The 26980-nt window shown below is 43.7% G+C and overlaps 1 protein-coding gene across 5 annotated transcripts in view; it reads left to right on the top strand.

The window, feature by feature from the left end:
• GGCT (gamma-glutamylcyclotransferase) overlaps positions 1–26980 on the top strand; it is a 110586-nt gene that overhangs the window by 18420 nt on the left and 65186 nt on the right. Inside the window, exon 2 of one of the 5 annotated variants that reach the window (XM_068102187.2) lies at positions 4104–5799. The exons of the other annotated variants lie outside the window; for them this stretch is intronic. Within the exon in view, the coding sequence (XP_067958288.2) occupies positions 4206–5408 (1203 nt within the window). The 5' untranslated portion in view covers positions 4104–4205 and the 3' untranslated portion in view covers positions 5409–5799. Of the gene's footprint in view, positions 1–4103; positions 5800–26980 lie in introns of those variants that run through there. 5 annotated transcript variants of the gene reach the window in all.

Raw genomic sequence — 26980 nt, forward strand, 5'->3', positions numbered from 1 at the left:
AAAATAAGGGGCGTTCCATGGCTTGTAGAAAATGCCAAACAATATAAAATAAGGGGCATTCCATAGCTTGTAGAAAATGCCAAACTACAGAAAATAAGGGGCATTCCATAGCTTGTAGAAAATGCCAAACTATAGAAAATAAGGGATATTCCATAGCTTGGAGAAAATGCCAAATAATATAAAAGAAGGGGCATTCCATAGCTTGGAGAAAATGCCAAACAATATAAAATAAGGGATATTCCATAGCTTGCAAAAAATGCCAACAATATGAAATAAGGGGCATTCCATAGCTTGGAGAAAATGCCAAACAATATAAAATAAGGGATATTCCATAGCTTGCAGAAAATGCCAACAATATAAAATAAGGGATATTCCATAGCTTGCAGAAAATGACAAAAATATAAAATAAGGGATATTCCATAGCTTGGAGAAAATGCCAAACAATATAAAAGAAGGGCCATTCCATAGCTTGGAGAAAATGCCAACAATATAAAATAAGGGATATTCCATAGCTTGCAGAAAATGCCAACAATATAAAATAAGGGATATTCCATAGCTTGCAGAAAATGCCAACAATATAAAATAAGGGATATTCCATAGCTTGCAGAAAATGCCAACAATATAAAATAAGGGATATTCCATAGCTTGCAGAAAATGCCAAAAATATAAAATAAGGGATATTCCATAGCTTGGAGAAAATGTCAAACAATATAAAATAAGGGATATTCCATAGCTTGCAGAAAATGCCAACAATATAAAATAAGGGGCGTTCCATGCCTTGGAGAAAATGCCAAACTATAGAAAATGAGGGGCGTTCCATGGCTTGTAGAAAATGCCAAACAATATAAAATAAGGGGCGTTCCATGGTTTGTAGAAAATGCCAAACAATATAAATGAAGGGGCATTCCATAGCTTGTAGAAAATGCCAATCAATATAAAATAAGGGGTGTTCCATGGCTTGTAGAAAATGCCAATCAATATAAAATAAGGGGCATTCCATAGCTTGTAGAAAATGCCAAACAATAGAAAATGAGGGGCATTCCATGGCTTGTAGAAAATGCCAACAATATAAAATAAGGGGCACCAGAGCTTGGAGAAAATGCCAAACAAAAGAAAATGAGGGGCATTCCATAGCTTGTAGAAAATGCCAAATAATAGAAAATAAGGGACATTCCATAGCTTGTAGAAAATGCCAAACTATAAAATAAGGGGCGTTCCATGGCTTGTAGAAAACGCCAAACAATAGAAAATAAGGGGCATTCCATAGCTTGCATAAAATGCCAAACAATATAAAATAAGGGCCGTTCCATAGCTTGAAGAAAATGCCAAACAATAGAAAAGAAGCGTCATTCCATGGCTTGGAGAAAATGCCAAACAATATAAAATAAAGGACATTCCATAGCTTGGAGAAAATGCCAAACAATAGAAAAGAAGGGGCATTCCATAGCTTGTAGAAAATGCCAAACAATATAAAATGAGGGGCATTCCATAGCTTGTAGAAAATTCCAAACTATAGAAAATAAGGGGCGTTCCATAGCTTGTAGAAAATGCCAAACAATATAAAAGAAGGGGCATTCCATAGCTTGTGGAAAATGCCAAACAATATAAAATAAGGGGCGTTCCATAGCTTGTAGAAAATGCCAAACAATAGAAAATAAGGGGCGTTCAATAGCTTGTAGAAAATGCCAAACAATATAAAATAAGGGGCATTCCATAGCTTGTAGAAAATGCCAAACAATATAAAATAAGAGATATTCCATAGCTTGTAGAAAATGCCAAACAATAGAAAATGAGGGGCATTCCATAGCTTGTAGAAAATGCCAAACAATAGAAAATAAGGGACATTCCATAGCTTGTAGAAAATGCCAAACAATATAAAATAAGGGGCGTTCCATGGCTTGTAGAAAATGCCAAACAATATAAAATAAGGGGCATTCCATAGCTTGTAGAAAATGCCAAACTATAAAATAAGGGGCGTTCCCTGGCATGTAGAAAACGCCAAACAATATAAAATGAGGGGCATTCCATAGCTTGTAGAAAATGCCAAACAATAGAAAATAAGGGACATTCCATAGCTTGTAGAAAATGCCAAATAATAGAAAATGAGGGGCATTCCATAGCTTGTAGAAAATGCCAAACAATATAAAATAAGGGGCATTCCATAGCTTGAAGAAAATGCCAAACAATAGAAAAGAAGCGTCATTCCATGGCTTGGAGAAAATGCCAAACAATATAAAATAAAGGACATTCCATAGCTTGGAGAAAATGCCAAACAATAGAAAAGAAGGGGCATTCCATAGCTTGTTGAAAATGCCAAACAATATAAAATAAGGGGCGTTCCATGGCTTGTCGAAAATGCCAAACAATATAAAATAAGGGGCATTCCATAGCTTGTAGAAAATGCCAAACAATATAAAATAAGGGGCATTCCATGGCTTGTAGAAAATGCCAAACAATATACAATAAGGGGCGTTCCATGGCTTGTAGAAAATGCCAAACAATATAAAATAAGGGGCGTTCCATGGCTTGTAGAAAATGCCAAACAATATAAAATAAGGGGCATTCCATGGCTTGTAGAAAATGCCAAACAATATAAAATAAGGGGCATTCCATAGCTTGTAGAAAATGCCAAACAATATAAAATAAGGGGCGTTCCATGGCTTGTAGAAAATGCCAAACAATATAAAATAAGGGGCGTTCCATGGCTTGTAGAAAATGCCAAACAATATAAAATAAGGGGCATTCCATAGCTTGGAGAAAATGCCAAATAATATAAAAGAAGGGGCATTCCATAGCTTGGAGAAAATGCCAAACAATATAAAATAAGGGATATTCCATAGCTTGCAAAAAATGCCAACAATATGAAATAAGGGGCATTCCATAGCTTGGAGAAAATGCCAAACAATATAAAATAAGGGATATTCCATAGCTTGCAGAAAATGCCAACAATATAAAATAAGGGATATTCCATAGCTTGTAGAAAATGCCAAAAATATAAAATAAGGGATATTCCATAGCTTGGAGAAAATGCCAAACAATATAAAAGAAGGGCCATTCCATAGCTTGGAGAAAATGTCAAACAATATAAAATAAGGGATATTCCATAGCTTGCAGAAAATGCCAACAATATAAAATAAGGGGCGTTCCATGCCTTGGAGAAAATGCCAAACTATAGAAAATGAGGGGCATTCCATGGCTTGTAGTAAATGCCAAACTATAGAAAATAAGGGGCATTCCATAGCTTGTAGAAAATGCCAAACAATATAAAATAAGGGATATTCCATAGCATGCAGAAAATGCCAACAATATAAAATAAGGGGTGTTCCATGCCTTGGAGAAAATGCCAAACAATAGAAAAGAAGGGGCATTCCATAGCTTGGATAAAATGCCAAACAATAGAAAAGAAGGGGCATTCCATAGCTTGGAGAAAATGCCAAACAATAGAAAAGAAGGGGCATTCCATAGCTTGGAGAAAATGCCAAACAATAGAAAAGAAGGGGCATTCCATAGCTTGTAGAAAATGCCAAACAATATAAAATAAGGGGCATTCCATAGCTTGTAGAAAATGCCAAACAATATAAAATAAGGGGCGTTCCATAGCTTGCAGAAAATGCCAAACAATAGAAAAGAAGGGGCATTCCATAGCTTGGATAAAATGCCAAACAATATAAAATAAGGGGCATTCCATAGCTTGGAGAAAATGCCAAACAATAGAAAAGAAGGGGCATTCCATAGCTTGTAGAAAATGCCAAACAATATAAAATAAGGGGCATTCCATAGCTTGGAGAAAATGCCAAACAATATAAAATAAGGGGCATTCCATAGCTTGTAGAAAATTCCAAACAATATAAAATAAGGGGTGTAGTGAAATCGTATTCGTACTGAACCCGGGGTGATGCTCGCTGCTCGTTGACACCGCTAGGGGCGTGACTATAAGACCCGCTGCTGCGGACGGTGCTCCGAGACTTCTCCTGTGACACGTTACATCTGGTAGACTCGCTAACGGTACGCCAGCATAGAATATCCAGCTTGTTTGCATTGAATGTTATGAATGGTCCCATGTGATGTCACATCGTATACTTATTGTATTTCCTGCTTTACAGGATGATGTTATGATCTAAATGGAATTAAACCACCCGTTGGACTAAAGTTGTGTGGACCTGATTGGTTTTCCACAACACTTAATTCCATTTATATCTACCGACATGGCTGGCAACAAGACGCTGGCGGTTGCCGTATTCTGCACCGACCCGCAAGCCCCAGATGGTGGCTTGCAACTGAAGCGCTGGCTCAGAACGTTGGAGAATCATTTTGACGAGCCTGAGACCGCGCCGACGGCTGCCGCGAAGCTAGCAACACTTCATTCAAAAATCGACTACCGGGTGTACAACTCCATCGCTCAATGCGCGACGTATGACCTATCGATCGCGGAGCTCAAACGGCTGTACATAAAGGAAAAAAGCCCGGTGTATGCACGATATTTGCTGCAAACGCGACGTCAGCAACCCAACGAGGCGATGGACCACTACGCCCAGGAGCTCCGGCAGCTCTTGCTGGACAGCACCCGGGAGCCACGGACTCCCGCGCAGTCTCAGGATGATCTTCTTTTAGATGCCTTCATTGCAGGGGTCTCTTCCCAGGAACTAAGGCTCAAGCTCTTAGAGAAGACCGACCTGACCTTCGCTACGGCACTCGAGCAAGGGAAAGTATACACCGAAGCGCGGATGCAATCGAACACCTATGATCGTACGCGCCTCTTGGCGGGCACTACACTACACGCCCGGCCGGAGAGTGCTACCGCCGAGGACGCGGACCCGCTCGCGGAACTCCGGGATGCTCCGGAGGAAGACCCAGTCCTGACGGCTGCCGTTACGACCAGACCCAAGGCCTTACGCGGGGCCGCATGCTTTTTCTGTGGGGGGCCACGCCATGCCCGGTCCGTGTGTCCGGCACGAGACGCTATGTGCCATTTGTGCTCGCAAAAAGGACATTATGCGAGAGTGTGCAGGAAAATGGCATGCGGCTCGCGGTTCATTGAATCGCGCGGTCGCGGTCGCGCGGGCGCGGCGACCTTGAATGGGCTCATTGCGGAGCCCGCGAGCCGAGCCCGAAACCCGGCGCCTTACCCGACTTCGAAGGGGAGGGCCCCTCTCTGCGGGCCCCTGGGCGCTCAGACGTCCTTGGCGGGCGTCACCGGACAGCCACCACCGTCTCATCCTCCATCGGGCACGAAGTACGTGTCCTTGACCAAACTCCGGGCCACGCAAGGGGCTTTGAAGCCTCGCCAAGCCCCAGCGGAACGTTCTCCTCGTGTCGTCCACGAGCTAACGGTGGCCCTCACCCCGGAAAAGGCGATTTCGAATACTACGGAGGCCTTTTTCTTGCTTGTAGAAAATGCCAAACTATAGAAAATGAGAGGCGTTCCATCGCTTGTAGAAAATGCCAAGCAATATAAAATAAGGGGCATTCCATAGCTTGTAGAAAATTCCAAACAATATAAAATAAGGGGCAATTCCATAGCTTGGAGAAAATGCCAAACAATATAAAATAAGGGGCATTCCATAGCTTGTAGAAAATTCCAAACAATATAAAATAAGGGGCATTCCATAGCTTGTAGAAAATGCCAAACAATAGAAAATGAGAACCATTCCATAGCTTGGAGAAAATGCCAAACAATAGAAAAGAAGGGGCATTCCATAGCTTGTAGAAAATGCCAAACAATATAAAATAAGGGGCGTTCCATGGCTTGTAGAAAATGCCAAACAATATAAAATAAAGGACATTCCATAGCTTGGAGAAAATGCCAAACAATAGAAAAGAAGAGGCATTCCATATCTTGTAGAAAATGCCAAACAATATAAAATAAAGGACATTCCATGGCTTGTAGAAAATGCCAACAATATAAAATGAGGGGCATTCCATAGCTTGTAGAAAATGCCAAACAATATAAAATAAGGGGCGTTCCATAGCTTGGAGAAAATGCCAAACAATAGAAAAGAAGGGACATTCCATAGCTTGGAGAAAATGCCAAACAATAGAAAAGAAGGGGCATTCCATAGCTTGGAGAAAATGCCAAACAATATAAAATAAGGGGCGTTCCATAGCTTGGAGAAAATGCCAAACAATAGAAAAGAAGGGACATTCCATAGCTTGGAGAAAATGCCAAACAATAGAAAAGAAGGGGCATTCCATAGCTTGGAGAAAATGACAAACAATATAAAATAAGGGGCGTTCCATGGCTTGTAGAAAATGCCAAACAATAGAAAATGAGGGGCATTCCATAGCTTGTAGAAAATGCCAAACAATATAAAATAATGGACATTCCATAGCTTGGAGAAAATGCCAAACAATAGAAAAGAAGGGGCATTCCATAGCTTGTAGAAAATGCCAAACAATATAAAATAAGGCGCGTTCCATGGCTTGTCGGAAATGCCAAACAATAGAAAAGAAGGGACATTGCATAGCTTGGAGAAAATGCCAAACAATAGAAAAGAAGGGACATTCCATAGCTTGAAGAAAATGCCAAACAATAGAAAAGAAGGGACAATCCATAGTTTGGAGAAAATGCCAAACAATAGAAAAGAAGGGACAATCCATAGCTTGGAGAAAATGCCAAACAATAGAAAAGAAGGGACATTCCATAGCTTGTAGAAAATGCCAAACAATAGAAAATAAGGGGCATTCCATACAAACAACAAACAACAACAGGCATTTTAAGGCCATTTTCCCTGCTGGAGCGGGGGTTAGCCTTGCGGTCCCCATGACAATCTTCTCCATTTTGCCCTATTTTCTGCATCTCTCCTTGTTAACCCCCTTGCCCGCATTTCTTCTTCCACCATCTTTAGCCAAGTCTTTCTCGGTCTTCCCCGTCCTCTACTTCCTTCGACATTCATTTCCATCACTCTTCTCAACCAGTCACTTTCATCCTTCCTCAACACATGACCAAATTATCTCAACCTGTTGCTCTTCACAGCATCAATCACAGGCTCTATTCCCATCATCTTTCGCAATTCATCATTTGTCTTCCTCTCTCTCAACAATACTCCACACATCCACCGAACCATTCGCATTTCCACCCTTTCCAGCCTTCGTTGCTGCTCTACGTTCATTACCCATGTCTCGCTCCCATAAATCATAACACTTCTCATACATGCAGCACACACCTTTCCCTTCAGCTTCAACGACACTCCCCTCCTCATCAGCACGCCACTCAGTTCCCGAAACTTCTTCCATGCACATCTCACTCTCGCAACCGTTGCCGAGTCTGATCCACCTTCTCCATTCAGCACGTCTCCGAGGTAGCAAAATGTTTTCACACCTTCCAGCTTCACGCCGTCTCCAAGATCCAACTCAACATTTCCTCCATCTGCAGCTCCCTCTGTGCACACCTTACATTTGAATGTCGCTGCCACACTGGTTAATGACCCTCTCAGACCACTACATTTTGATGAACCCACTCAGCGCCCATTGTACATTGAATGGAGTTCACTCCGACACCCTTCCTGCACACAGCACACGGCCACTTCCCAGTCCTTTCCACCTCACCACATGCTTTACCACTTGCCATCACCTTCGTCTTTCCGATATTCACCTTCAGACCTTTTGTCTCCATACATTCCTTCCACTTGTTCATCTTTTCCTTCAGTCCATCCATACTTTCTGCAATAAACACCAGATCATCTGCATACAACAACTCCCACGGTAAACCCTCCTTTACGTTCTGAGTCAGCACATCCATCACAGCTACAAATAGTAGTGGACTTAGTACCGACCCCTGATGCACTCCCACCTTCACCTCAAACTCACCACTGTTCCCGTCCTTCGTCCTTACAGCTCTGCGCGCTCTTTTGTACATTGCCATCACTACTCTGATCAACCATTCCTCCACTCCTAACTTCCTCAATGCCCATGTCACTACTTCGCGTGGTACCCTATCGAATGCTTTCTCCAGATCAACAAACCCAAGAAACAACTTCTTCCTCTTCTCCATGTACTTCTCCTGCAACTGCCTCACAATAAAGAGCGCGTCTGTCGTTCCTCTTCCTGGCATAAATCCAAACTGCATTTCGTCAATCTTCACTGTCTTCCTTATCCTCCTCTCCAACACGCTTTCCAATACCTTTATTCCATGCTCCAATAACTTTATCGCTCGATAGGAGCCACAGTCCAGAGGGTCACCTTTCCCCTTGTACAGAGGGACGAGGGTACTCAGTTCCCAAGCCACTGGAATGCGGCCTTCTTTCACCACCAGATTACAGATCTCTGTCATTCTCTTCACACTCCAACTTCCTGCTGCCGTCAACATATCTCCCACAACTCCTGTCGGCCCTCCCGCTTTTCTACACTTCATTGCTTTTATCGCTTCCTCAACTTCCTTCTCAGTTATCTTCTCTGCCGGTCCTAAAACTGGGTTACTCTCTATGTTGCCATCCCATTCATTCTCTGCATTCAACAACATTTCCATATATCTGTTCCATCTTCCTCTAATTCCATCTGGGTCCACAACGATTTGTCCCACTTCATCCTTTAAGCAACTTATCCCTATCACAACACACCTCTTTTGCTATCTGCTTCGCAATCCTGAATACCGCTCTCTGACCCTCTTCCGAATCCAAGCGTTCTCCGAACATTTTCGTACATGCCTCCTGCGCCTTTGCTACCTCTTTCTTTGCAGCCTTCTTGGCTGCCTTATAACTTTCATGCTCTGCTTTTTCTGCCCCTGTACCCTTTGCCTTCTGCCACTCCTTGAACTTCTTCCTCTTCTCATGAATCCTGTTTCCAACTTCATCATCCCACCACCATGTTTCTGAGTGCCTCGGTTTTCCTTTTGTCCAACCACATACCTCACCAACAGCTCCCAACAGACTCTCTTTCATTGACATCCAATCACTTTCAAGCTCAACCACATCATCCTCTACCCTACGCAGCCTCTCTTTTAATGCCTCCCTGACTGTCACCTCTTTCAACCTCCACACCTTCATTATCGGTTCATACTTCACCCGCGGAGCTCTCCTCGCACCTTTCACCCTTATGTCGCAGACAACCAAGTGGTGCTGTGAAACAGCCTCCTCCCCCGGGATCACCTTTGTGTCATGGAGGTGCCCCCTATCTCGCCTACGCACCATCATGTAGTCAATGGTTGTCATCGACCCACCTGACGTGTATGTATCAAGCTTATTATCCTCTTTCTGGAAGTGAGTATTACAAATCAACAAATTAGCTCCATAAGCAAACTCCAAAATCCTTTCACCTTCTCCATTTCTCACACCATATCCGTAACCCCCAAGAACTCCCTCAAAACCATCCATATGTCTGGACGTCTGGACACATACCGTCTGGCCACTCTGCCATAAAGCCCAGATCGGTTGAGTGTTGCCGTGATGGTTGTCCTTCTGGAAGTTTCTCCCATCTCCACACAGGATCTCTGGAGCTCAGCCAGAGTGACCATCGGGTTCTTGGTCACCTCTCTTACCAAGGCCCTTCTCCCCCGATTGCTCAGTTTGGCCGGGTGGTCAGCGCTAGGAAGAGTCCTGGTTGTTCCAAACTTCTTCCATTTAAGAATTATGGAGGCTACTGTGCTCTTGGGAACCTTCAATGCAGCAGAAATTTTTTTGTAGGCTTCCCCAAATCTGTGCCTCGACACAATCCTGTCTCTGAGCTCTGCAGGCAGTTCCTTCGACCTCATGGCTTGATTTTTGTTCTGATATGCATTGTCAGCTATGAGACCTTATATAGACAGGTGTGTGCCTTTCCAAATCATGTCCAATCAATTGAATTTACCACAGGTGGACTCCAATCAAGGTGTATAAACATCTCAAAGACGATCAAGAGAAATGGGAGGCACCTGAGCTAAATTTCAAGTGTCATAGCAAAGGGTATGAATACTTATGTCAATGTGATATTTCAGTTTTTTCTTATTAATAAATTTGAAAAACTTTCTAAAATCCTGTTTTCCCTTTGTCATTATGGGGTATTGAGTGTAGATTGATGAGGGAAAAAATGAATTTTAACGATTTCAGCATGAGGCTGAAACATAACAAAATGTGAAAAAAGTGAAGGGGTCTGAATACTTTCTGAATACACTGTGAGTCCGCCCCATGTTTTGTGGAGAGCTCCAGGCCATGGAGTCCGAAGAACACTGAAAGCTGTTCGAGGTCAACAAACTCACGGCGAGGATAACATCAGGAGGCTCGTCTGGGCCAATGCACACCCCGCGACACGACAAAGAGGGCGACGCGTGACCTTTGCTCCCGACAAACATGCCTAGGACTGGTGGGGCATGACCCCTGACAAACTCCTCCCCTCTCCAGCCAAATAAAAGGAGTGATCAGACAGAGCAGGAGAACAGATTAGAGCTTGGAGATTACAGTTCAGACATCAGAAAAGAGCTCAGTTCAGAAAACGTTCCAGAGGTCCAGACGGAGTGGAGGATCATCATCATCATCATCATCATCATCATGATGATGATCATCAAGATGGCCAAACGGATATTCGTCAAACATTCAGAGGTTCATCAGTGAGTGCTTGGGAGTGTTTTAGGCCCCAAAAAATTGGTTTGGGAAATTCGTTTTTTGGGATTTAAAAAAAAAATCACTTATAGTGCCGAAGCCTTTTCGATTAATGACAGTTATAAACGAGTACACATTCACATAAATAAATACAAAACAATTATTACCAGATATTTGAACACAAATAATCAAACAATAATGGAAGTGGTCAAAGTTGGTGGGAAGGCTTCTTCTTCTTGAACATCGTCACACTTAACTCAGAAACGTGATCAACTGTACATTCAGCAGCAGATATTTTTTAAAAGGTGAAATGATGATTTGACATTTGTGATGGATTCTGATTTGGATGTAATTGCTTTTCCATTATGTTTTCCCTCATTTCAAATATGTTAATGTTTCTTTTTCACTTGAGCAATGCCGGGTACTCCAGCTATAAACACTTATATACTTTACTCGGGGTACAAATACAACTTTGTCTGGGGGGTAACATAGGCTATGTGGCCGCGGCCTCATTCGGGGGTGTGGGGGATCGGGAGAGGAGCGTAAATTATCTATGTAAATGTGTATGGTGTAGCGCCACCTGGTGATGGTGGCAGAGGGTATTACAATTTCCTTTTTTACCTGGGCAACACTGACGTTAAAGCACTCTTTGCACGGGTAAATTTTTCCTCCTTCCCTTCTTCCCTCCCCCAAAACGGAGGAGCCTGTCAAAGCCACCCATCCCCCAAAAAATATGTATATGCAGTATATCTTTTCCCTCCCACTCCCTTCCCCACCCCACTCCACTCACCCCCCCCCCCCCCACCCCCTTCCACTCACCCCACCCCCTTCCACTCACCCCACCCACTGCCACTCACCCACCCCCTTCCACTCACCCCACCCCTTTCCACTCACCCCACCCCCTTTAACTCACCCCACCCCCTTCCACTCACCCCACCCCCTTCCACTCACACCACCCCCTTCCACTCACCCCACTCCCTTGCACTCACACCACCCCCTTCCACTCACACCATCCCCTTCCACTCACACCACCCCCTTCCACTCACACCACCCCCTTCCACTCACACCACTCCCTTCCACTCACCCCACCCCCTTCCACTCACACCACCCCCTTCCACTCACCCCACTCCCTTGCACTCACACCACCCCCTTCCACTCACACCATCCCCTTCCACTCACACCACCCCCTTCCACTCACACCACCCCCTTCCACTCACACCACTCCCTTCCTCAACCCTCCCTCTCCACCCTCCTTCCCCCCCCCCCCCCCCCCTCACCCGGAAACGCCGGGTACTCCTGCTCGTGAGTGGATATCAGACATGTTCTAACTTTGGCTGCCATCCTTTTCTAACCTCATATCTCGACCCTTTCTGGTAGTCCATTTTTTGGCAACTTTTAATATGTTGTTCTGCAGACCTAATAGAAAAGAAAATACCATAAAACGTTTTCTTGCAATTTTTTTGGAGTCATGAGGCATATTGATCCTACCAGATCCAAAACCATGATATTTTCTACGTCCGTTAAAACACGCCCCCACCCTCATCTTTACCTTGTTCATGTATCCATCTTGTCCACCCCTTGAGTTCTCTCCTACCCCTCATCGTTACCTGCATCCCCAGGTTGTTCGTCTTCATCTACCTTCTCCCTCCGCCCTGCTATTGGCGTTTCCCCTTTCCCCTGCTGTTCCCTTTGTATGTTGTGTCCTCACCTGTTCTGTGTCCGAACTCTTCCACGAGCCTAGAACTTGTATATAAAAAAAGTAGAAAACAGGTGAGAAATTTATCTGAGATAATAGAGCATGAGAGCCCAGGTCACGTGGGACGTGTAATTAGGTCTTTCAAAATTTCTACAGTGATTCATTGATTTACATGAAGAGTGAATGCAACTGAAAGTGAAATAATTTATTTTAAGGGGTCAACGCATGAAGGACACATGCATTACGAGGAAGGAGAAGAAAAAGAGCGAATCGCAAACAATCAAGGGCAACCTCCAGGCTCCACGACATCAAATTGGAACTCTGTGTCGATCATGGGTGCGAGTCTGGTCAACCAACAGCCAACCAGGCGCGCACACACACACACAACACACAAACACACACACACTACACATACACACACTACACATACACACCCACAAACACACACACACACAACATACATATATACATGTACATATACACGCACAAACACACACACAGAGACACATAACATACATATACACACCTACATATACACGCACAAACACACACACACAACATACATATACACACGCACATATACACGCACATATACACGCACAAACACACACACATACACAAACACACCCACAAACACACACACATAACATACATATCCACACGTACATACACACCCACAAACACACACACACACACAACATACATATACAGTCACGTGAAAAAGTAAGTACACCCCATGTAAAGTTTTGACTTTTTAAACATATTTCAACATACAGCTATTTGATCTTCATTTCAACAATATTGATAGATAAAGGTGATATAATCTATCTATAATTCCAGTAATCTCTGTGTGTATGTATGTATGTATGTATGTATGTATGTATGTCTGTGACCGCTGTTTCTCGACAACCACGGGTTCGATATACTTGAAACTTGCCAGGTATATTGCTGGGGACCCGAGGATGTGCCTTTTCAAGGTTTCATATTAATCGGACAAGTAGTTACCGAGCTATGTCCAAAAAACGATTCAACCAATCAGAGAGCAGCGAGCTATCACGTGTGCCGAACGTGCCGAACAGACTCTGCCTCGGACGGCACATTTGAGAGCGTATTCATTTATTTCACGTTGGCAAACTATGTTGCCGCTATGTTGGCGTTAAACTATGTTTTAAAACTAATTAAAACTAATTTGCGATTCTTTCGCTTTCCTGCGCGTTTGTGCACGTTATGGCGATTTCTTTACCAAACTCCGCAAGCCGTTCGCTTTGGACCAAACCATTTCATGTAAATAGAGGGGGGGGATTGTCACCGTACTCGCAAGCCGTTCGCTTTGGACCAAACCATTTCATGTAAATAGAGGGGGGGGGATTGTCACCGTACTCGCAAGCCGTTCGCTTTGGACCAAACCATTTCATGTAAATAGAGGGGGGGGATATAATTTTAGATATATATATAGTACGGGCATGCCCTAGTATAACAAATATCATGAAACATTTACATTTTGTCGTCCATTGTATAATTTAAATAAACATAAATGCAAATTTTGCATGTGGAAAAAGTAAGTACACCCCTACATTTATCACTACTTCAAATACCTAAAATTAGAATCAGGTGCACCAGCTGAGGTGCAAATGATTAGAACATCGTCAGAGAGGATCTTGGAGGAACCTATCTTATTTAAACCTCAGACATTTAGTTTGGTTTGTTCTTTGTTGTTGAAGTGTGCGGCGTCACCATGCCTCGATCAAAAGAGCTCTCTGAGGCCTTCAGAAAGAAGGTTATAGATGCCTACGAGTCTGGGAAGGGATTTAAAAAGATCTACAAACAATTTGAAATCAATCATTCGACTGTCCGGAAGATCATCTACAAGTGGAAAAGATTCCAAACAACTGCCAACTTGTTCAGGCCAGGCCGCCCCAGCAAGTTCAGCCCGAGAGCAGACCGCAAGATGCTGAAAGAAGTCTCTAAGAACCCCAGAATGTCATCACGGGACCTACAGGTAGCTCTTACCACTGTTGATGTCAAAGTGCACGAGTCTACCATTAGAAAGAGGCTGCACAAATTTGATCTACATGGGAGGTGTGCCAGGAGGAAACCTTTGCTGTCCAGAAAGAACATCAGGGCAAGACTAAAGTTTGCCAATGAACACCTCGGCAAAGACCAGCACTTCTGGAACAATGTGCTCTGGACAGATGAGTAAAAGGTAGAGCTATTTGGCCACAGTACTGGAAGACATATTTGGCGACAACCAAAGACAGCATTTGACCACAAGAACCTGATACCAACTGTAAAGCATGGTGGTGGAAATATTATGGTTTGGGGCAGCTTTGCTGCATCAGGGCCTGGGCAGCTCACCATCATAGAATCCACTATGAATTCTTCATTGTACCAGAGGGTGCTTGAGGATAATGTGAGGCCATCTGTCGGAAAGTTGAAGCTCAACCGAAGGTGGACCTTGCAACATGACAACGACCCTAAACATACCAGTAAATCCACAAAGGAATGGCTGAAAAGAAAGAAATGGAGGGTTTTGGAATGGCCAAGTTAAAGCCCGGATCTAAATCCCATCGAGATGTTGTGGGGGGATTTGAAACGAGCTGTGCATGGAAGAAACCCCTCAAACATCGCACAGCTGAAAGAATTCTGCATGGAGGAGTAGGCAAAACTTTCTCCCAGTCGATGTCAGAGACTGGTAGACAATCATAAGAAACGCCTACTTGTCGTTGTTTCTGCCAAAGGGGGCAATACCACCTATGAGAGCCAAGGGTGTACTTACTATTTCCACATGCGAAATTTGCATTTATGTTTATTTAAATTATGCAATGGACTACAAAATGTAAATGTTTCATGATATTTGTTATATTATATCACCTTTATCTGTCAATATTGTTGAAATGAAGATCAAATAGCTGTATGTTGAAATATGTTGAAAAAGTCAAAACTTTACATGGGGTGTACTTACTTTTTCACGTGACTGTACACACGCACATATACACGCACAAACACACACACACACACACACACACACACACACACAACATACATATACACACGCACATATACACACACAAACACACACACATAGACACATAACATACATATACACACGTACATATACACGCACAAACACACACACACAAATACACACACACAACATACATATACACATGTACATATGCACGCACAAACACACACACATAGACACATAACATACATATGCACACGTACATATACACGCACAAACACACACACACACATACACAAACACACCCACAAACACACACACATAACATACATATACACACCGACAAACACACACACAACCACACAATCACACACACATAACATACACATACACATGTACATATTGTTACGTGCTCCTCCCCAAACCCCGGTCACGGTGTACCTACGAGCCCCGAGAGGAGTCACGGCAGAAAGATGTGTTATTCTGTATGTCAAAGATCAATGGTGAAACCACACCAATTGTTACCAACAAACAAGTATTGTATTAAGATCACACAAGAATAACAGTACAACAACAATAGTAATCAATTGTACAACCAATATATATTTCCTATGATGGTACCATCAGGTTCGTACAATATAACTCACTGTGCTCCAAGTGAGCGAAAAGAAGAACATTCCCAATGTCTCTATTTCGGCATCAAGCCAAAGTCGATCCGCTCCAGTAATCGTCAGAACGATGTCGAATCGAGACCAGAATCCAGTTTGGATGACAGTCACAGTCACGCTGCCAAAGCTGCGCAAAAGTGCCCTCAGGGCGACTGTGAAATCACACCCTCGGGTGTGGACGTTCCACGGCTCCCACTCGGCGAACCGCAGATTTCCCACTCAAAAACCACGTTGCACACACACACCAGATTAACGTCTGAATGCGGTGAAAATGGTTGAAGCGAGAGGAAAAACCTTGAGCGAAGCGCAAATCCTGCGCGAGGTAAAAATGGCCAACGGCCCATTCTCGTGGCGTAACGGCACTCTGATGATTCTCTCCGGAATCGACCGCAAAACCTGTCATGCAGGTTTATCTGTCACAGCGATGACGACTCTGTCGCAGGAATCCCTTTCCCAGGAAACCCAAAGTTCACTCGTGACCCTCGTTCGCCAATCGTTCGCTCCAGACCTCGAAGCAGCTCGGCTTCTTTTCTGACTCACTCGCTCCGCCTTCTCCTTCTCCCCTTCCTCTTCGTCATCGTCCGGTTCCGGTTTCATTTTAAACATTAACTTTTTTACCTTTTGAAAATAGTAATCTCTATTTCCCTTAAACGACAACAATAATAGGACATGGAATCAAAAATGTTTACAGTGGATGAAAACCACAACAACGGAAGTGACGAATCCGTAACACTTCCCCCCCTCAAGAAAGAAAGTTGGAACATAGTGAAAATTTTCTTTGCAGGCAAAAACTCTTTTAACAAACAAAAGTAAAACTCACACCCAAATTATCAATTCACGTGAGCAACAATAATTAATATTCCCCAAAATAAAGCAACAAAACTTCCAAACAACCTGCAGATTCAAAGTCAGTTCACTCTGGACAAAGCATCAGCAACGACATTGTCCCTGCCCTTTACATGCTCAATTTCCAGGTTGAACTCCTGCAAAGCCAAACTCCATCTCATCAACCTCTGATTTTTATTTTTCATTTTTTTGAATGAAGGTTAAGGGGTTGTGATCGGTGAAGACTTTTACAGGAAAGGTAGTAATTCCCAGATACACCTCATAATGCTGAAGTGCTAGCAGGAGAGCAAGGGTCTCTTTTTCCACAGTGGCATAATTTGCCTGATGTTTGTTAAACTTTCTGGAGTAGTAGCACACCGGGTGATCCACTCCATCCTCATCTTCCTGTAATAGAACTGCCCTAGCCCCCACATCACTTGCATCAATGGCCAACTTGAAAGGTGCTTGAAAATCCGGGGCTGCTAGGACTGGAGAACCAAAAAAAAAAAAAAAAACACCTTTAGAGGCCATTTTTCCCCGCAAAGCGGGGGTTGGCCTTTTTCGGGCACCGTGGTTGTTGTTGTTTTTGTTGGTCCCCTTTTTGAAGCAATGTTTTACGGCCGGATGCCCTTCCTGCCGCCAACCCTGTTTGTCGCCTTTTACGACAAACAGGGAATTACCAGTGAACTCAATTAGCCGACCTCGGAAGGATGACAGGCTGAGTCAACCCCCCTGGCGTTAATTCAGCGATCGACCGGGATTCGAACCCAGGATCCTAGGATCCTAACCTGGCACCCTAGCCGCTAAGCCAACACCAGGCTAGGACTGGAGAGCTCATTAATATTGCTTTGACGTGGGCAAAGGCAGCCTGACATTTGTCATCCCAAACAAACTTGGTCTCTTTCCTCAGCAAATTCGTTAAAGGGGCTACCACATCAGAAAAATTCCTGCAGAACCGCCAGTACCAACCAGCCATACCCAAGAATCTCAGAAGCTCCTTCTTCCCTTTTGGAACTTGGAAGCGATCAATGGCTTCTATCTTGGCTGTCACCGGTTGCACCTGACCCTGACCTACTACATTACATGGCCTAGGAACACCATCTGTGCCTTTACAAACTCACTCTTAGATAAGTTGATGGTCAACCCTGCCTCGGTCAGTTTCTTGAAAAATGCCTGAATTTGTTTAACTAGGGCATGCCCGTACTATATATATATCTAAAATTATATCCCCCCCCCTCTATTTACATGAAATGGTTTGGTCCATTCACAAAGCCAAAGCGAACGGCTTGCGAGTACGGTGACAATCCCCCCCCTCTATTTACATGAAATGGTTTGGTCCAAAGCGAACGGCTTGCGAGTACGGTGACAATCCCCCCCCCCCCCCCCTCTATTTACATGAAATGGTTTGGTCCAAAGCGAACGGCTTGCGGAGTTTGGTAAAGAAATCGCCATAGCTCGGTAACTACTTCTCCGATTAATATGAAACCTTGAAAAGGCACATCCTCGGGTCCCCAGCAATATACCTGGCAAGTTTAAAGTATATCGGACCCGTGGTTGTCGAGAAACAGCGGTCACAGACAAACATACAAACATACAAACATACACACAGAGATTACTGGAATTATAGATAGATATGATCTTCCATGGTCATAGTGTGGATGATGACATCATCCAGATAAGCCTCCACCCCCTCAAGGTCTGCAATGAGCTTATTAATCAGCCGTTGAAATGTAGCAGGCCCGTTTTCAATCCAAAGGGAAGAAGCTTGTACTGATACAACCCATTTGGTGTGACTAAAGCCGAGATTTCCTTGGCTCTATCAGTAAGAGGAATCTTCTAATACCCTTTCAGCAAGTCAAACTTAGTTACAAATTTAGCTGGGCGTATTCTATCAATACAGTCATCAATCCTCCGGATGGGATATGAGTCGGTCTTGGTCACTGCATTAACCCGTTTTAAATCCGTACAACAGCGAAAACTGCCATCGGGTTTTGGAACCAACACACATGGTGAGCTCCATTCACTGCTGCTTGGTTCGATGATGTCATTCTCCAACATATACTGAACGTCCTTCCGAAGATACTCCATCTTCACAGGGTTCATCCGATAGGGGTGTTGTTTCACAGGAGTGGCTTCCCCCACCTCAAAATCATGATATACCAAGTCAGTACGACCAGGTACATCTGTGAACAAATGTGCAAACTCAAAAATTAGGCTGGACAGTTGTCCTTGTTGTTCCCTCGTCAAATGACCTAATTTCTCATCTAAATGACTCAACACTTCTGTGTTCGTCAATCTGGGACAAGCCTGGTCATCAAAGCTATCAAACTTCACACCGGCCTCAACCTCTGGATTCTCTTGCACCCCGACTACAGGCACGACAGGTGAGACAGGAACCATTTTTCCCACAGGCTTCCTCTCATAATATTTCTTCAGTCGGTTGACATGACACAGCTGCCGCTTTTTCCGTCGGTCTGGAGTTGTCACCACGTAATCTGTTTCATGAACCCTCCTTTTGATTGCATAGGGACCAAAATATCGAGCCTGTAGTGGTTGACCTGGAACAGGAAGCAACACTAACACTCGGTCCTCAGGACTGAAATTTCTTATCTGAGATTTCTTGTCATGTCTCACTTTCATTTTATCCTGTGTCACTTTCAAGTTTCTTCTCGCAACTTCACAAGCCTTTGCCAATCTGTGCCCAACCGTTGACATATACTCCACCATGGTTGACTGTGACTCCTCCTGTAGCCACTGTTCTTTCACCAATGTCAATGGTCCTCGCACTGCGTGTCCAAACACAAGTTCAAAAGGATTGAACCCCAATGACTCCTGAACAGATTCCCTCGTAGCAAACAACAACAAGGGTATTCCTTCATCCCAATCCTTGTCACATTCAAAACAATACGTTCTGATCATATTCTTCAATGTCTGGTGAAACCTTTCCAAGGCCCCTTGGCTCTCGGGATGGTAAGTACTTGATCTTACTTGCTCCACTCCCAACAGGTGTACCACTTGCTGAAAAAGTGTTGACATGAAATTGGAACCCTGATCAGACTGGATGACCTTAGGTAGGCCAACCAAAGTGAAAAATTTAATCAAGGCCTTCGCAATAACTGCCGCAGTAATTTTTCTTAGAGGCACTGCCTCTGGAAACCTTGTGGAAGCGCACATGATGGTCAGCAAATACTAATGTCCAGCCTGAGTTTTAGGTAAAGGGCCTACACAGTCAAGAATGACTCGGCTGAATGGCTCTTCAAAAGCTGGAATGGGTTTTAAAGGTGCGGATGGGACTTTCTGATTAGGTTTTCCCACCAGCTGGCAAGAATGGCAAGATTTGCAGAAAGCCGCTACATCACGTCGCAATCCTGGCCAGAAAAAATTTACCAATATTCTGTCACATGTCTTGTTCACTCCAAGGTGCCCGGCCAAAGGTGTCTCATGCGCCAAACTCAATATCTCCTTCCGGTACGGCGGTGGCACCACAATTTGGTAATAAACTTTCCACTCATCGTTTGCTGGCACCTCCGGTGGTCTCCATTTTCTCATGAGTATTTCCCCTTTCATGAAGTAACCAACAGGTATCTTCATAGCCTCTTCCTCTGTAACGGCTTTACCAATTAAACTCCAGATCTCCGAATCTCCATGTTGTTCTTCAACAAGTCTCTTTCAGACCAGCACCGTTTGCTCAACCTCGCTCCCAGATGTCTCCGACGGACACTCCATTTCCTCTTTGGTTCCAGATGCTACCTTTTCCTTGAGTTCCTTGATGTCACTCCCTTTCCTATTACCTCTTTCAGAATTTTCCTCCAATACCTCGAAGGAACCCAAATCCACATCGCCTTCCTTATCCTTCTCTTCAGAGTGCTTCCTACCCATAGCACAAGTCACTGCACAGGATGGAAAGATACCCGGAATCTCCTGCTCTAACTGTGCGGTGTTATTTTCCATACTGGGCTTTTCAACCAACATTGGATTACCAGAAACTCGACCACCGGCCAAATCATTCCCGATAATAAAAGAGATTCCCTTTACAGAAAGAGTGGCTTGTAAACCTACGGTGACCGGTCCTGACACCAAATCAGACTTCAAATGGATGACATGAAGTGGAGCTATAACACAGCCACCAACCCCATGTAAAAGAACACTAACATCAGTTGCCGTCTTCTCTGACAATGGCAAAATGCCCTCAAGCATCAAAGATTGATGTGCTCCTGTGTCCCTCAATACCCTAACAGGTCTCTGGTTCGTGAAGTCTCCATCCAGTGACACAAACCCCTCTGAAATAAAAGGTTTGTAACCCTCTTGAAGAAGGTCGTTCTGTGATGCCATAACTTTGGCATGGGAACCTTCACAAGGCACTGTCCTCCAAGGACGATTTCTCGCATTGGCCAATGCATTCGGAGTTGTACTAGTTTGACTCCGCTCCTGATTTTTCCTTTTCAGGGCGTAACATTGGGACATAAAATGCCCAGGTTTCTTGCAAAAAGCGCAAGTAGGCCCGGAGGAAAAACTCGTGGTCTGCCTCGGGCCCCCCGGAAGATAAGTCTGTATTGGAACTGTAGTCTTCTGATCCATAAAATTCGCGGTATCAGATTTGTCCCCATAGTCATCTCTAGGCCGCCTCCATGAATATTTGTTCTCCGCCCCTGATTTACCATAACTCCCTGGCTAACTCTAGGTGGGAAGTTAGGTTTGTGGAACCCCATCCTGTGTGTCAAGGCATAGTCATCTGCCACGGTTGCTGCCTCATACAACTCTGGTACTTTCTTTTCATCCAGATGTACTTTAATGTCTGCGTGGACACACTGTTTGAATTCCTCCACCAAGATCAATTGTCGCAACAGGTTGAAGTCTTTCCCAATCCCCTTCGAGTCACACCACCGATCAAACATGGTTTCCTTCATTCTGGCAAACTCCACATGGGTCTCACTCTCCCTCTTCCTGGCATTCCGGAATTTTTGCCGGTAAGCTTCAGGGACCAATTCATAGGCTTTGAGAATGGCTTTCTTCACTTTCTCATAATCTGCACATTGGTCAATCGGTAAAGCCGAATAGATATCTTGAGCTTTACCCACCAGAACACTTTGCACTAACATAGTCCAGGACCCCACAGGCCATTTTAGCATTTGAGCCACTTTCTCAAAGTGTAAAAAAAACTTGGCTACCACCTTTTCATTGAAGAGTGGAACCAGCCTCACATGCCTACCAACATACCAAGTGTTCTGACTAGTTGTCGAACTGGCCGGCATGGATACTACTTCTCTCCATTCTCCCAGTAATTCCAGCTCCTTGAGTTTAAGTTCCTTCTGATACTCCATGTCACGTTCCTTTAACTCCCTTTCGGCTCTCCTTTCCTCTGCTCTTTCCTCTGCTCTTCTTTCTTCTTCAGCTCTCCTTTCCTCTGCTCTTCTCTCCTCGAGTTCTCGTTCCTGTTCTGCTCTTCTTTCCACGAGTTCCTTTTCAGCTCTCCTTTCCTCTGCTCTTTCCTCTGCTCTTCTTTCTTCTTCAGCTCTCCTTTCCTCTGCTCTTCTCTCCTTGAGTTCTCGTTCCTGTTCTGCTCTTTCCTTTTCTGCTCTTTCCTTTTCTCTGCTTTTAACCTTTCCTGGCTCTGCAGTTGCATCTCCATTTTCCGGAGCTCCACATTTTCTTTTTCCTCGGGTAACCATTCCAAGGCTACCTCTTTCCATGTTCCTTGTCCCACCAGAGATTCTACCACCAATGTCTGCATCTCTGCTTTCTTAATATTAACTCGGACCTCCAAGTTAAAATATTTGGCCAATATCAAGAGTTCCGATCTTTTTAACGCTTGGAACTGTGCCTCATTAGGGGATGCCGCAAACTTTTCTGCATCAAACACCATGGTGACTATCAGTTAACACCTGTTAACCTTCACACAAAAAAAATTCAGATTTTTTTTGAAAAATTTGGGAATGCTAGAAAAATTCCAAATTTGGGAATTTTGGGAATGTTAGGGAATTCTATCCCGGACGAGTGTTAGGGAAGTTATTCCCGGACGAGTGTTAGGGAATTCCATCCCAGATGAGGATGTTAGGGAATTTAATCAGCAAAGTCGAGCCCCCAATTTCTGTTACGTGCTCCTCCCCAAACCCCGGTCACGGTGTACCTCCGAGCCCTGAGAGGAGTCACGGCAGAAAGATGTGTTATTCTGTATGTCAAAAATCAATGGTGAAACCACACCAATTGTTACCAACAAACAAGTATTGTATTAAGATTACACAAGAATAACACTACAACAACAATAGTAATCAATTGTACAACCAATATATATTTCCTATGATGGTACCATCAGGTTCATACAATATAACTCACTGTGCTCCAAGTGAGCGAAAAGAAGAACATTCCCAATGTCTCTATTCCGTCATCAAGCCAAAGTCGATCCGCTCCAGTAATCGTCAGAACGATGTCTAATCGAGACCAGAATCCCGTTCGGATGACAGTCACAGTCACGCTGCCAAAGCTGCGCAAATGTGCCCTCAAGGCGACTGGGAAATCACACCCTTGGGTGTGGACGTTCCACGGCTTCCACTCAGCGAACCGCAGATTTCCCACTCAAAAGCCACGTTGCACACACACACCAGATTAACGTCTGAATGCGGTGAAAATGGTTGAAGCGAGAGGAAAAACCTTGAGCGAAGCGCAAATCCTGCGCGAGGTAAAAATGGCCAACGGCCCGTTCTCGTGGCGTAACGGCACTTTGATGATTCTCTCCGGAATCAACCGCAAAACCTGTCACGCAGGTTTATCTGTCACAGCGATGACAACTCTGTCGCAGGAATCCCTTTCCCGGGAAACCCAAAGATCACTCGTGACCCTCGTTCGCCAATCGTTCGCTCCAGACCTCGAAGCAGCTCGGCTTCTTGTCCGACTCACTCGCTCCGCCTTCTCCTTCTCCCCTTCCTCTTCGTCGTCGTCCGGTTCCGGTTTCATTTCAAACATTAACTTTTTTACCTTTTGAAAATAGTAATCTCTATTTCCCTTAAACGACAACAATAATAGTACATGGAATCAAAAATGTTTACAGTGGATGAAAACCACAACAACTGAAGTGACGAATCCGCAACAATATACACGCACAAACACACACACAAACATGCACACAAATACACACGTACAGTCTGTGTCCTAGCTCTGGTGTTGGTGGCAGAGATGCATCACACAACCACACAATCACACACACATAACATACACATACACACGTACATATACACGCACAAACACACACACAAATACACACGTACAGTCGTACATATACACAAACATGTCTGACATCAACATCACACACGTACATATACACACACACATACACACACATACACACACACACACACACACACACACATACACACACATACACAAACACACCCACAAACACACACATAACATACATATACACACGTACATACACACCCACAAACACACACACACAACATACATATACACACACACATATACATGCACAAACACACACACACACACACACATACACACATAACATACATATACACACATACATATACACGCACAAATACACACACAACATACATATACACACGCACATATACACGCACAAAGACACATACACAACATACATATACACACACACACACATATACACGCACAAACACACACAAATACACAAACACACCCACAAACACACACACACATAACATACATATATACATGTACACACACACAACCAAACAAACACACACATAACATACACATACACACGTACATATACACGCACAAACACACACAGAAACACACATACAAATACACACGTACAGTCTGTGTCCTAGCTCTGGTGTTGGTGGCAGAGATGCATCACACAACCACACAAACACACACACATAACATACACATACACACGTACATATACACGCACAAACACACACACAAATACACACGTACAGTCGTACATATACACAAACATGTCTGACATCAACATATACACACGTACATACACACACACACACACACACACACACACACACACACACACAAACGCATACACACACAATCACACAAGCACACACACACATATCCACATATACACGCACAACCAAACACACACACAAACACACGGAACCACACACCCACACACACACAAGCTCGTGCTTGCTAAGTGCCGACCTTGTCATGCTCGTGTTTACCCAGAAACACATCTCCCATTTGTTAAACAATGTTAACTGAAAAACTTAACTTTCCAAATTGAAAACAATTGTTAACTGAATCCCCCCAGCCTGGTTTTGGTTTAGCGGTTAGGGTGCAGGCTTGGGATCTTAGGATCCTGGGTTCGAATCCCGGTCGATCATTGAATTAACACCAGGGGGGTTGACTCAGCCTGTCATCCTTCCGAGGTCAGCAAATTGAGTCCCAGCTTGCTGGGATGAATGATCCCGGTGTGTACCCCGATTTAGAATAGGTACACCGTATCCCTGCGAAACGTAAGGGGCGATGAAGCGTTGGCACCAGGATGGGCATCCGGCCATAAAAACATTGCCTCAAAAAGGGAACCATGAGGTTATGGGGCCCACAAGGCTAACCCCTGCTCTAGCGGGAAAAATTGCCTTAATTCATTCATTTCATTTTAGTTGACTGAATCCCCCATTGCTGTTTCATTCCCTTCATGCAGTTTCATTCCCTCTGTCCATGCGGAGCCTCCACTCCAAAATGATTGGATGCATTTCTTTCATATTCAGCATCAATGCTCAATTTCAGTTCAAAGTCATAGAGAAAGTCATTTACTGAAGCCTCCGCACATAATCTCCATTTTGAATTTACCCTTGATGTATCTATGCATAATAGCCTCAAGATGTTCCTAATAAATATAACCAACTGCTGTATCATGTTAGAAAGTTTTTGCCATCAACTGTTCTCCATTACGAAGTTAGGGGAAAACTAGAACAATGCGACTGTGTCGCCAATATGCCTCCCCATAGTCGCACAAAGGGTAGATGCCATCACTCTGCATATGTATGAGTAGTGGATCACGTTTATGAAGTTTCGTGTTGATCGGCTAAAATTCCTTTTTCTATCCAAGATGGCTGCCAAACCACGTGACCTATGACATTATTTTCAAATCATATGCAATAGTGTTGTTAGATCATATTTGTAAAATTTCGCATCGATAGGGTGAGCGGTTTCAGAGATATAATTATTTAATATTTACCTTCAATCCAATATGGCTGCCAAACCATGTGACCTATGACGTCATAAATTAAATATTTCAATACAAATGGGTCATAGATCATGTGCATGCAATTTCAGATTTTTAGGATAAGGAATTGGATTAAAACATTTTTGGCAGGTATACCACTTCACCTATGATGTCATCATTATCATGCTTTTGTTCCCCATTGGGAGTACAGTACTTGACAATGTGCCAAGTTTAAAAATTTTCCATTCAGCAGTTTCCGAGAAATAATTTTTTAATGATTTGCTTTCAATCCAAGATGGCTGCCATACCACGTGACCTATGACGTCACAATTATCATAAAAACATTCTGCATAGGTGTCACTCCTACCCTGAAAGTTTCGTCTCAATCGGATATATGGTTGCTGAGAAAAATGAGGTTTAGCCCGGACGGACGGCTAATCCAAAACATAATGTCCTGAAAACATAATGTCTCCAGCGACTTTGTCTGCAGAAGCATGAAAAAAATCGTGGTTTTGGCATATTTGACCCCACGTGACCTTTATTGTCTAATAATGAACGTCGAAGTCAAGTGTAAGATTGGCATCCGGTCACACACTGATCATAAGCCCATCAAGAAGTTAACACCCAGGATGCCAACCATTGACACGAAATGTCGTCATCAGGATTTTTAGCGCCTTTTTTTTTTTTTTTTTTTTTTGTATACTGAATCGAGGCTCGTGAAAGAGCTAACATTTACTTCACAAACAAATCGACCAGACAACAAAATCGACCAGACAAACAAATCGACCAATCGACCAGACCAGACAAACACGACATCCGAGAGCAGGGAGATGTGTGGAAGGGAGAGGGCCCGGGGGGAGGGGCCACGCCCCCTTGTTGACGATATATATGATATTGTTACGGTTTTTAGAACCTTCACTAGTAAATTTTAGTAAATGTTTCCCTTATAAATGTTCCCCTGTAAATATCCCCATCAATTGGTTTGTTGAAGATCGCACCCTAGTTAGTCCATGTACAACACGTAGCGAACCATAGGACCTCTCCGTAGTTATTTCATTATTATGTGTTTCAGTTAAGGATCTGTTCCCAGTAGTTGAATCTGCGTTGCATTAATCAAATAAGATAGGCCCCTTT

Source organism: Myxine glutinosa, chromosome 9 (assembly GCF_964187855.1).
Source record: "Myxine glutinosa chromosome 9, kmMyxGlut1.1, whole genome shotgun sequence".
NCBI lineage: Eukaryota > Metazoa > Chordata > Myxini > Myxiniformes > Myxinidae > Myxine > Myxine glutinosa.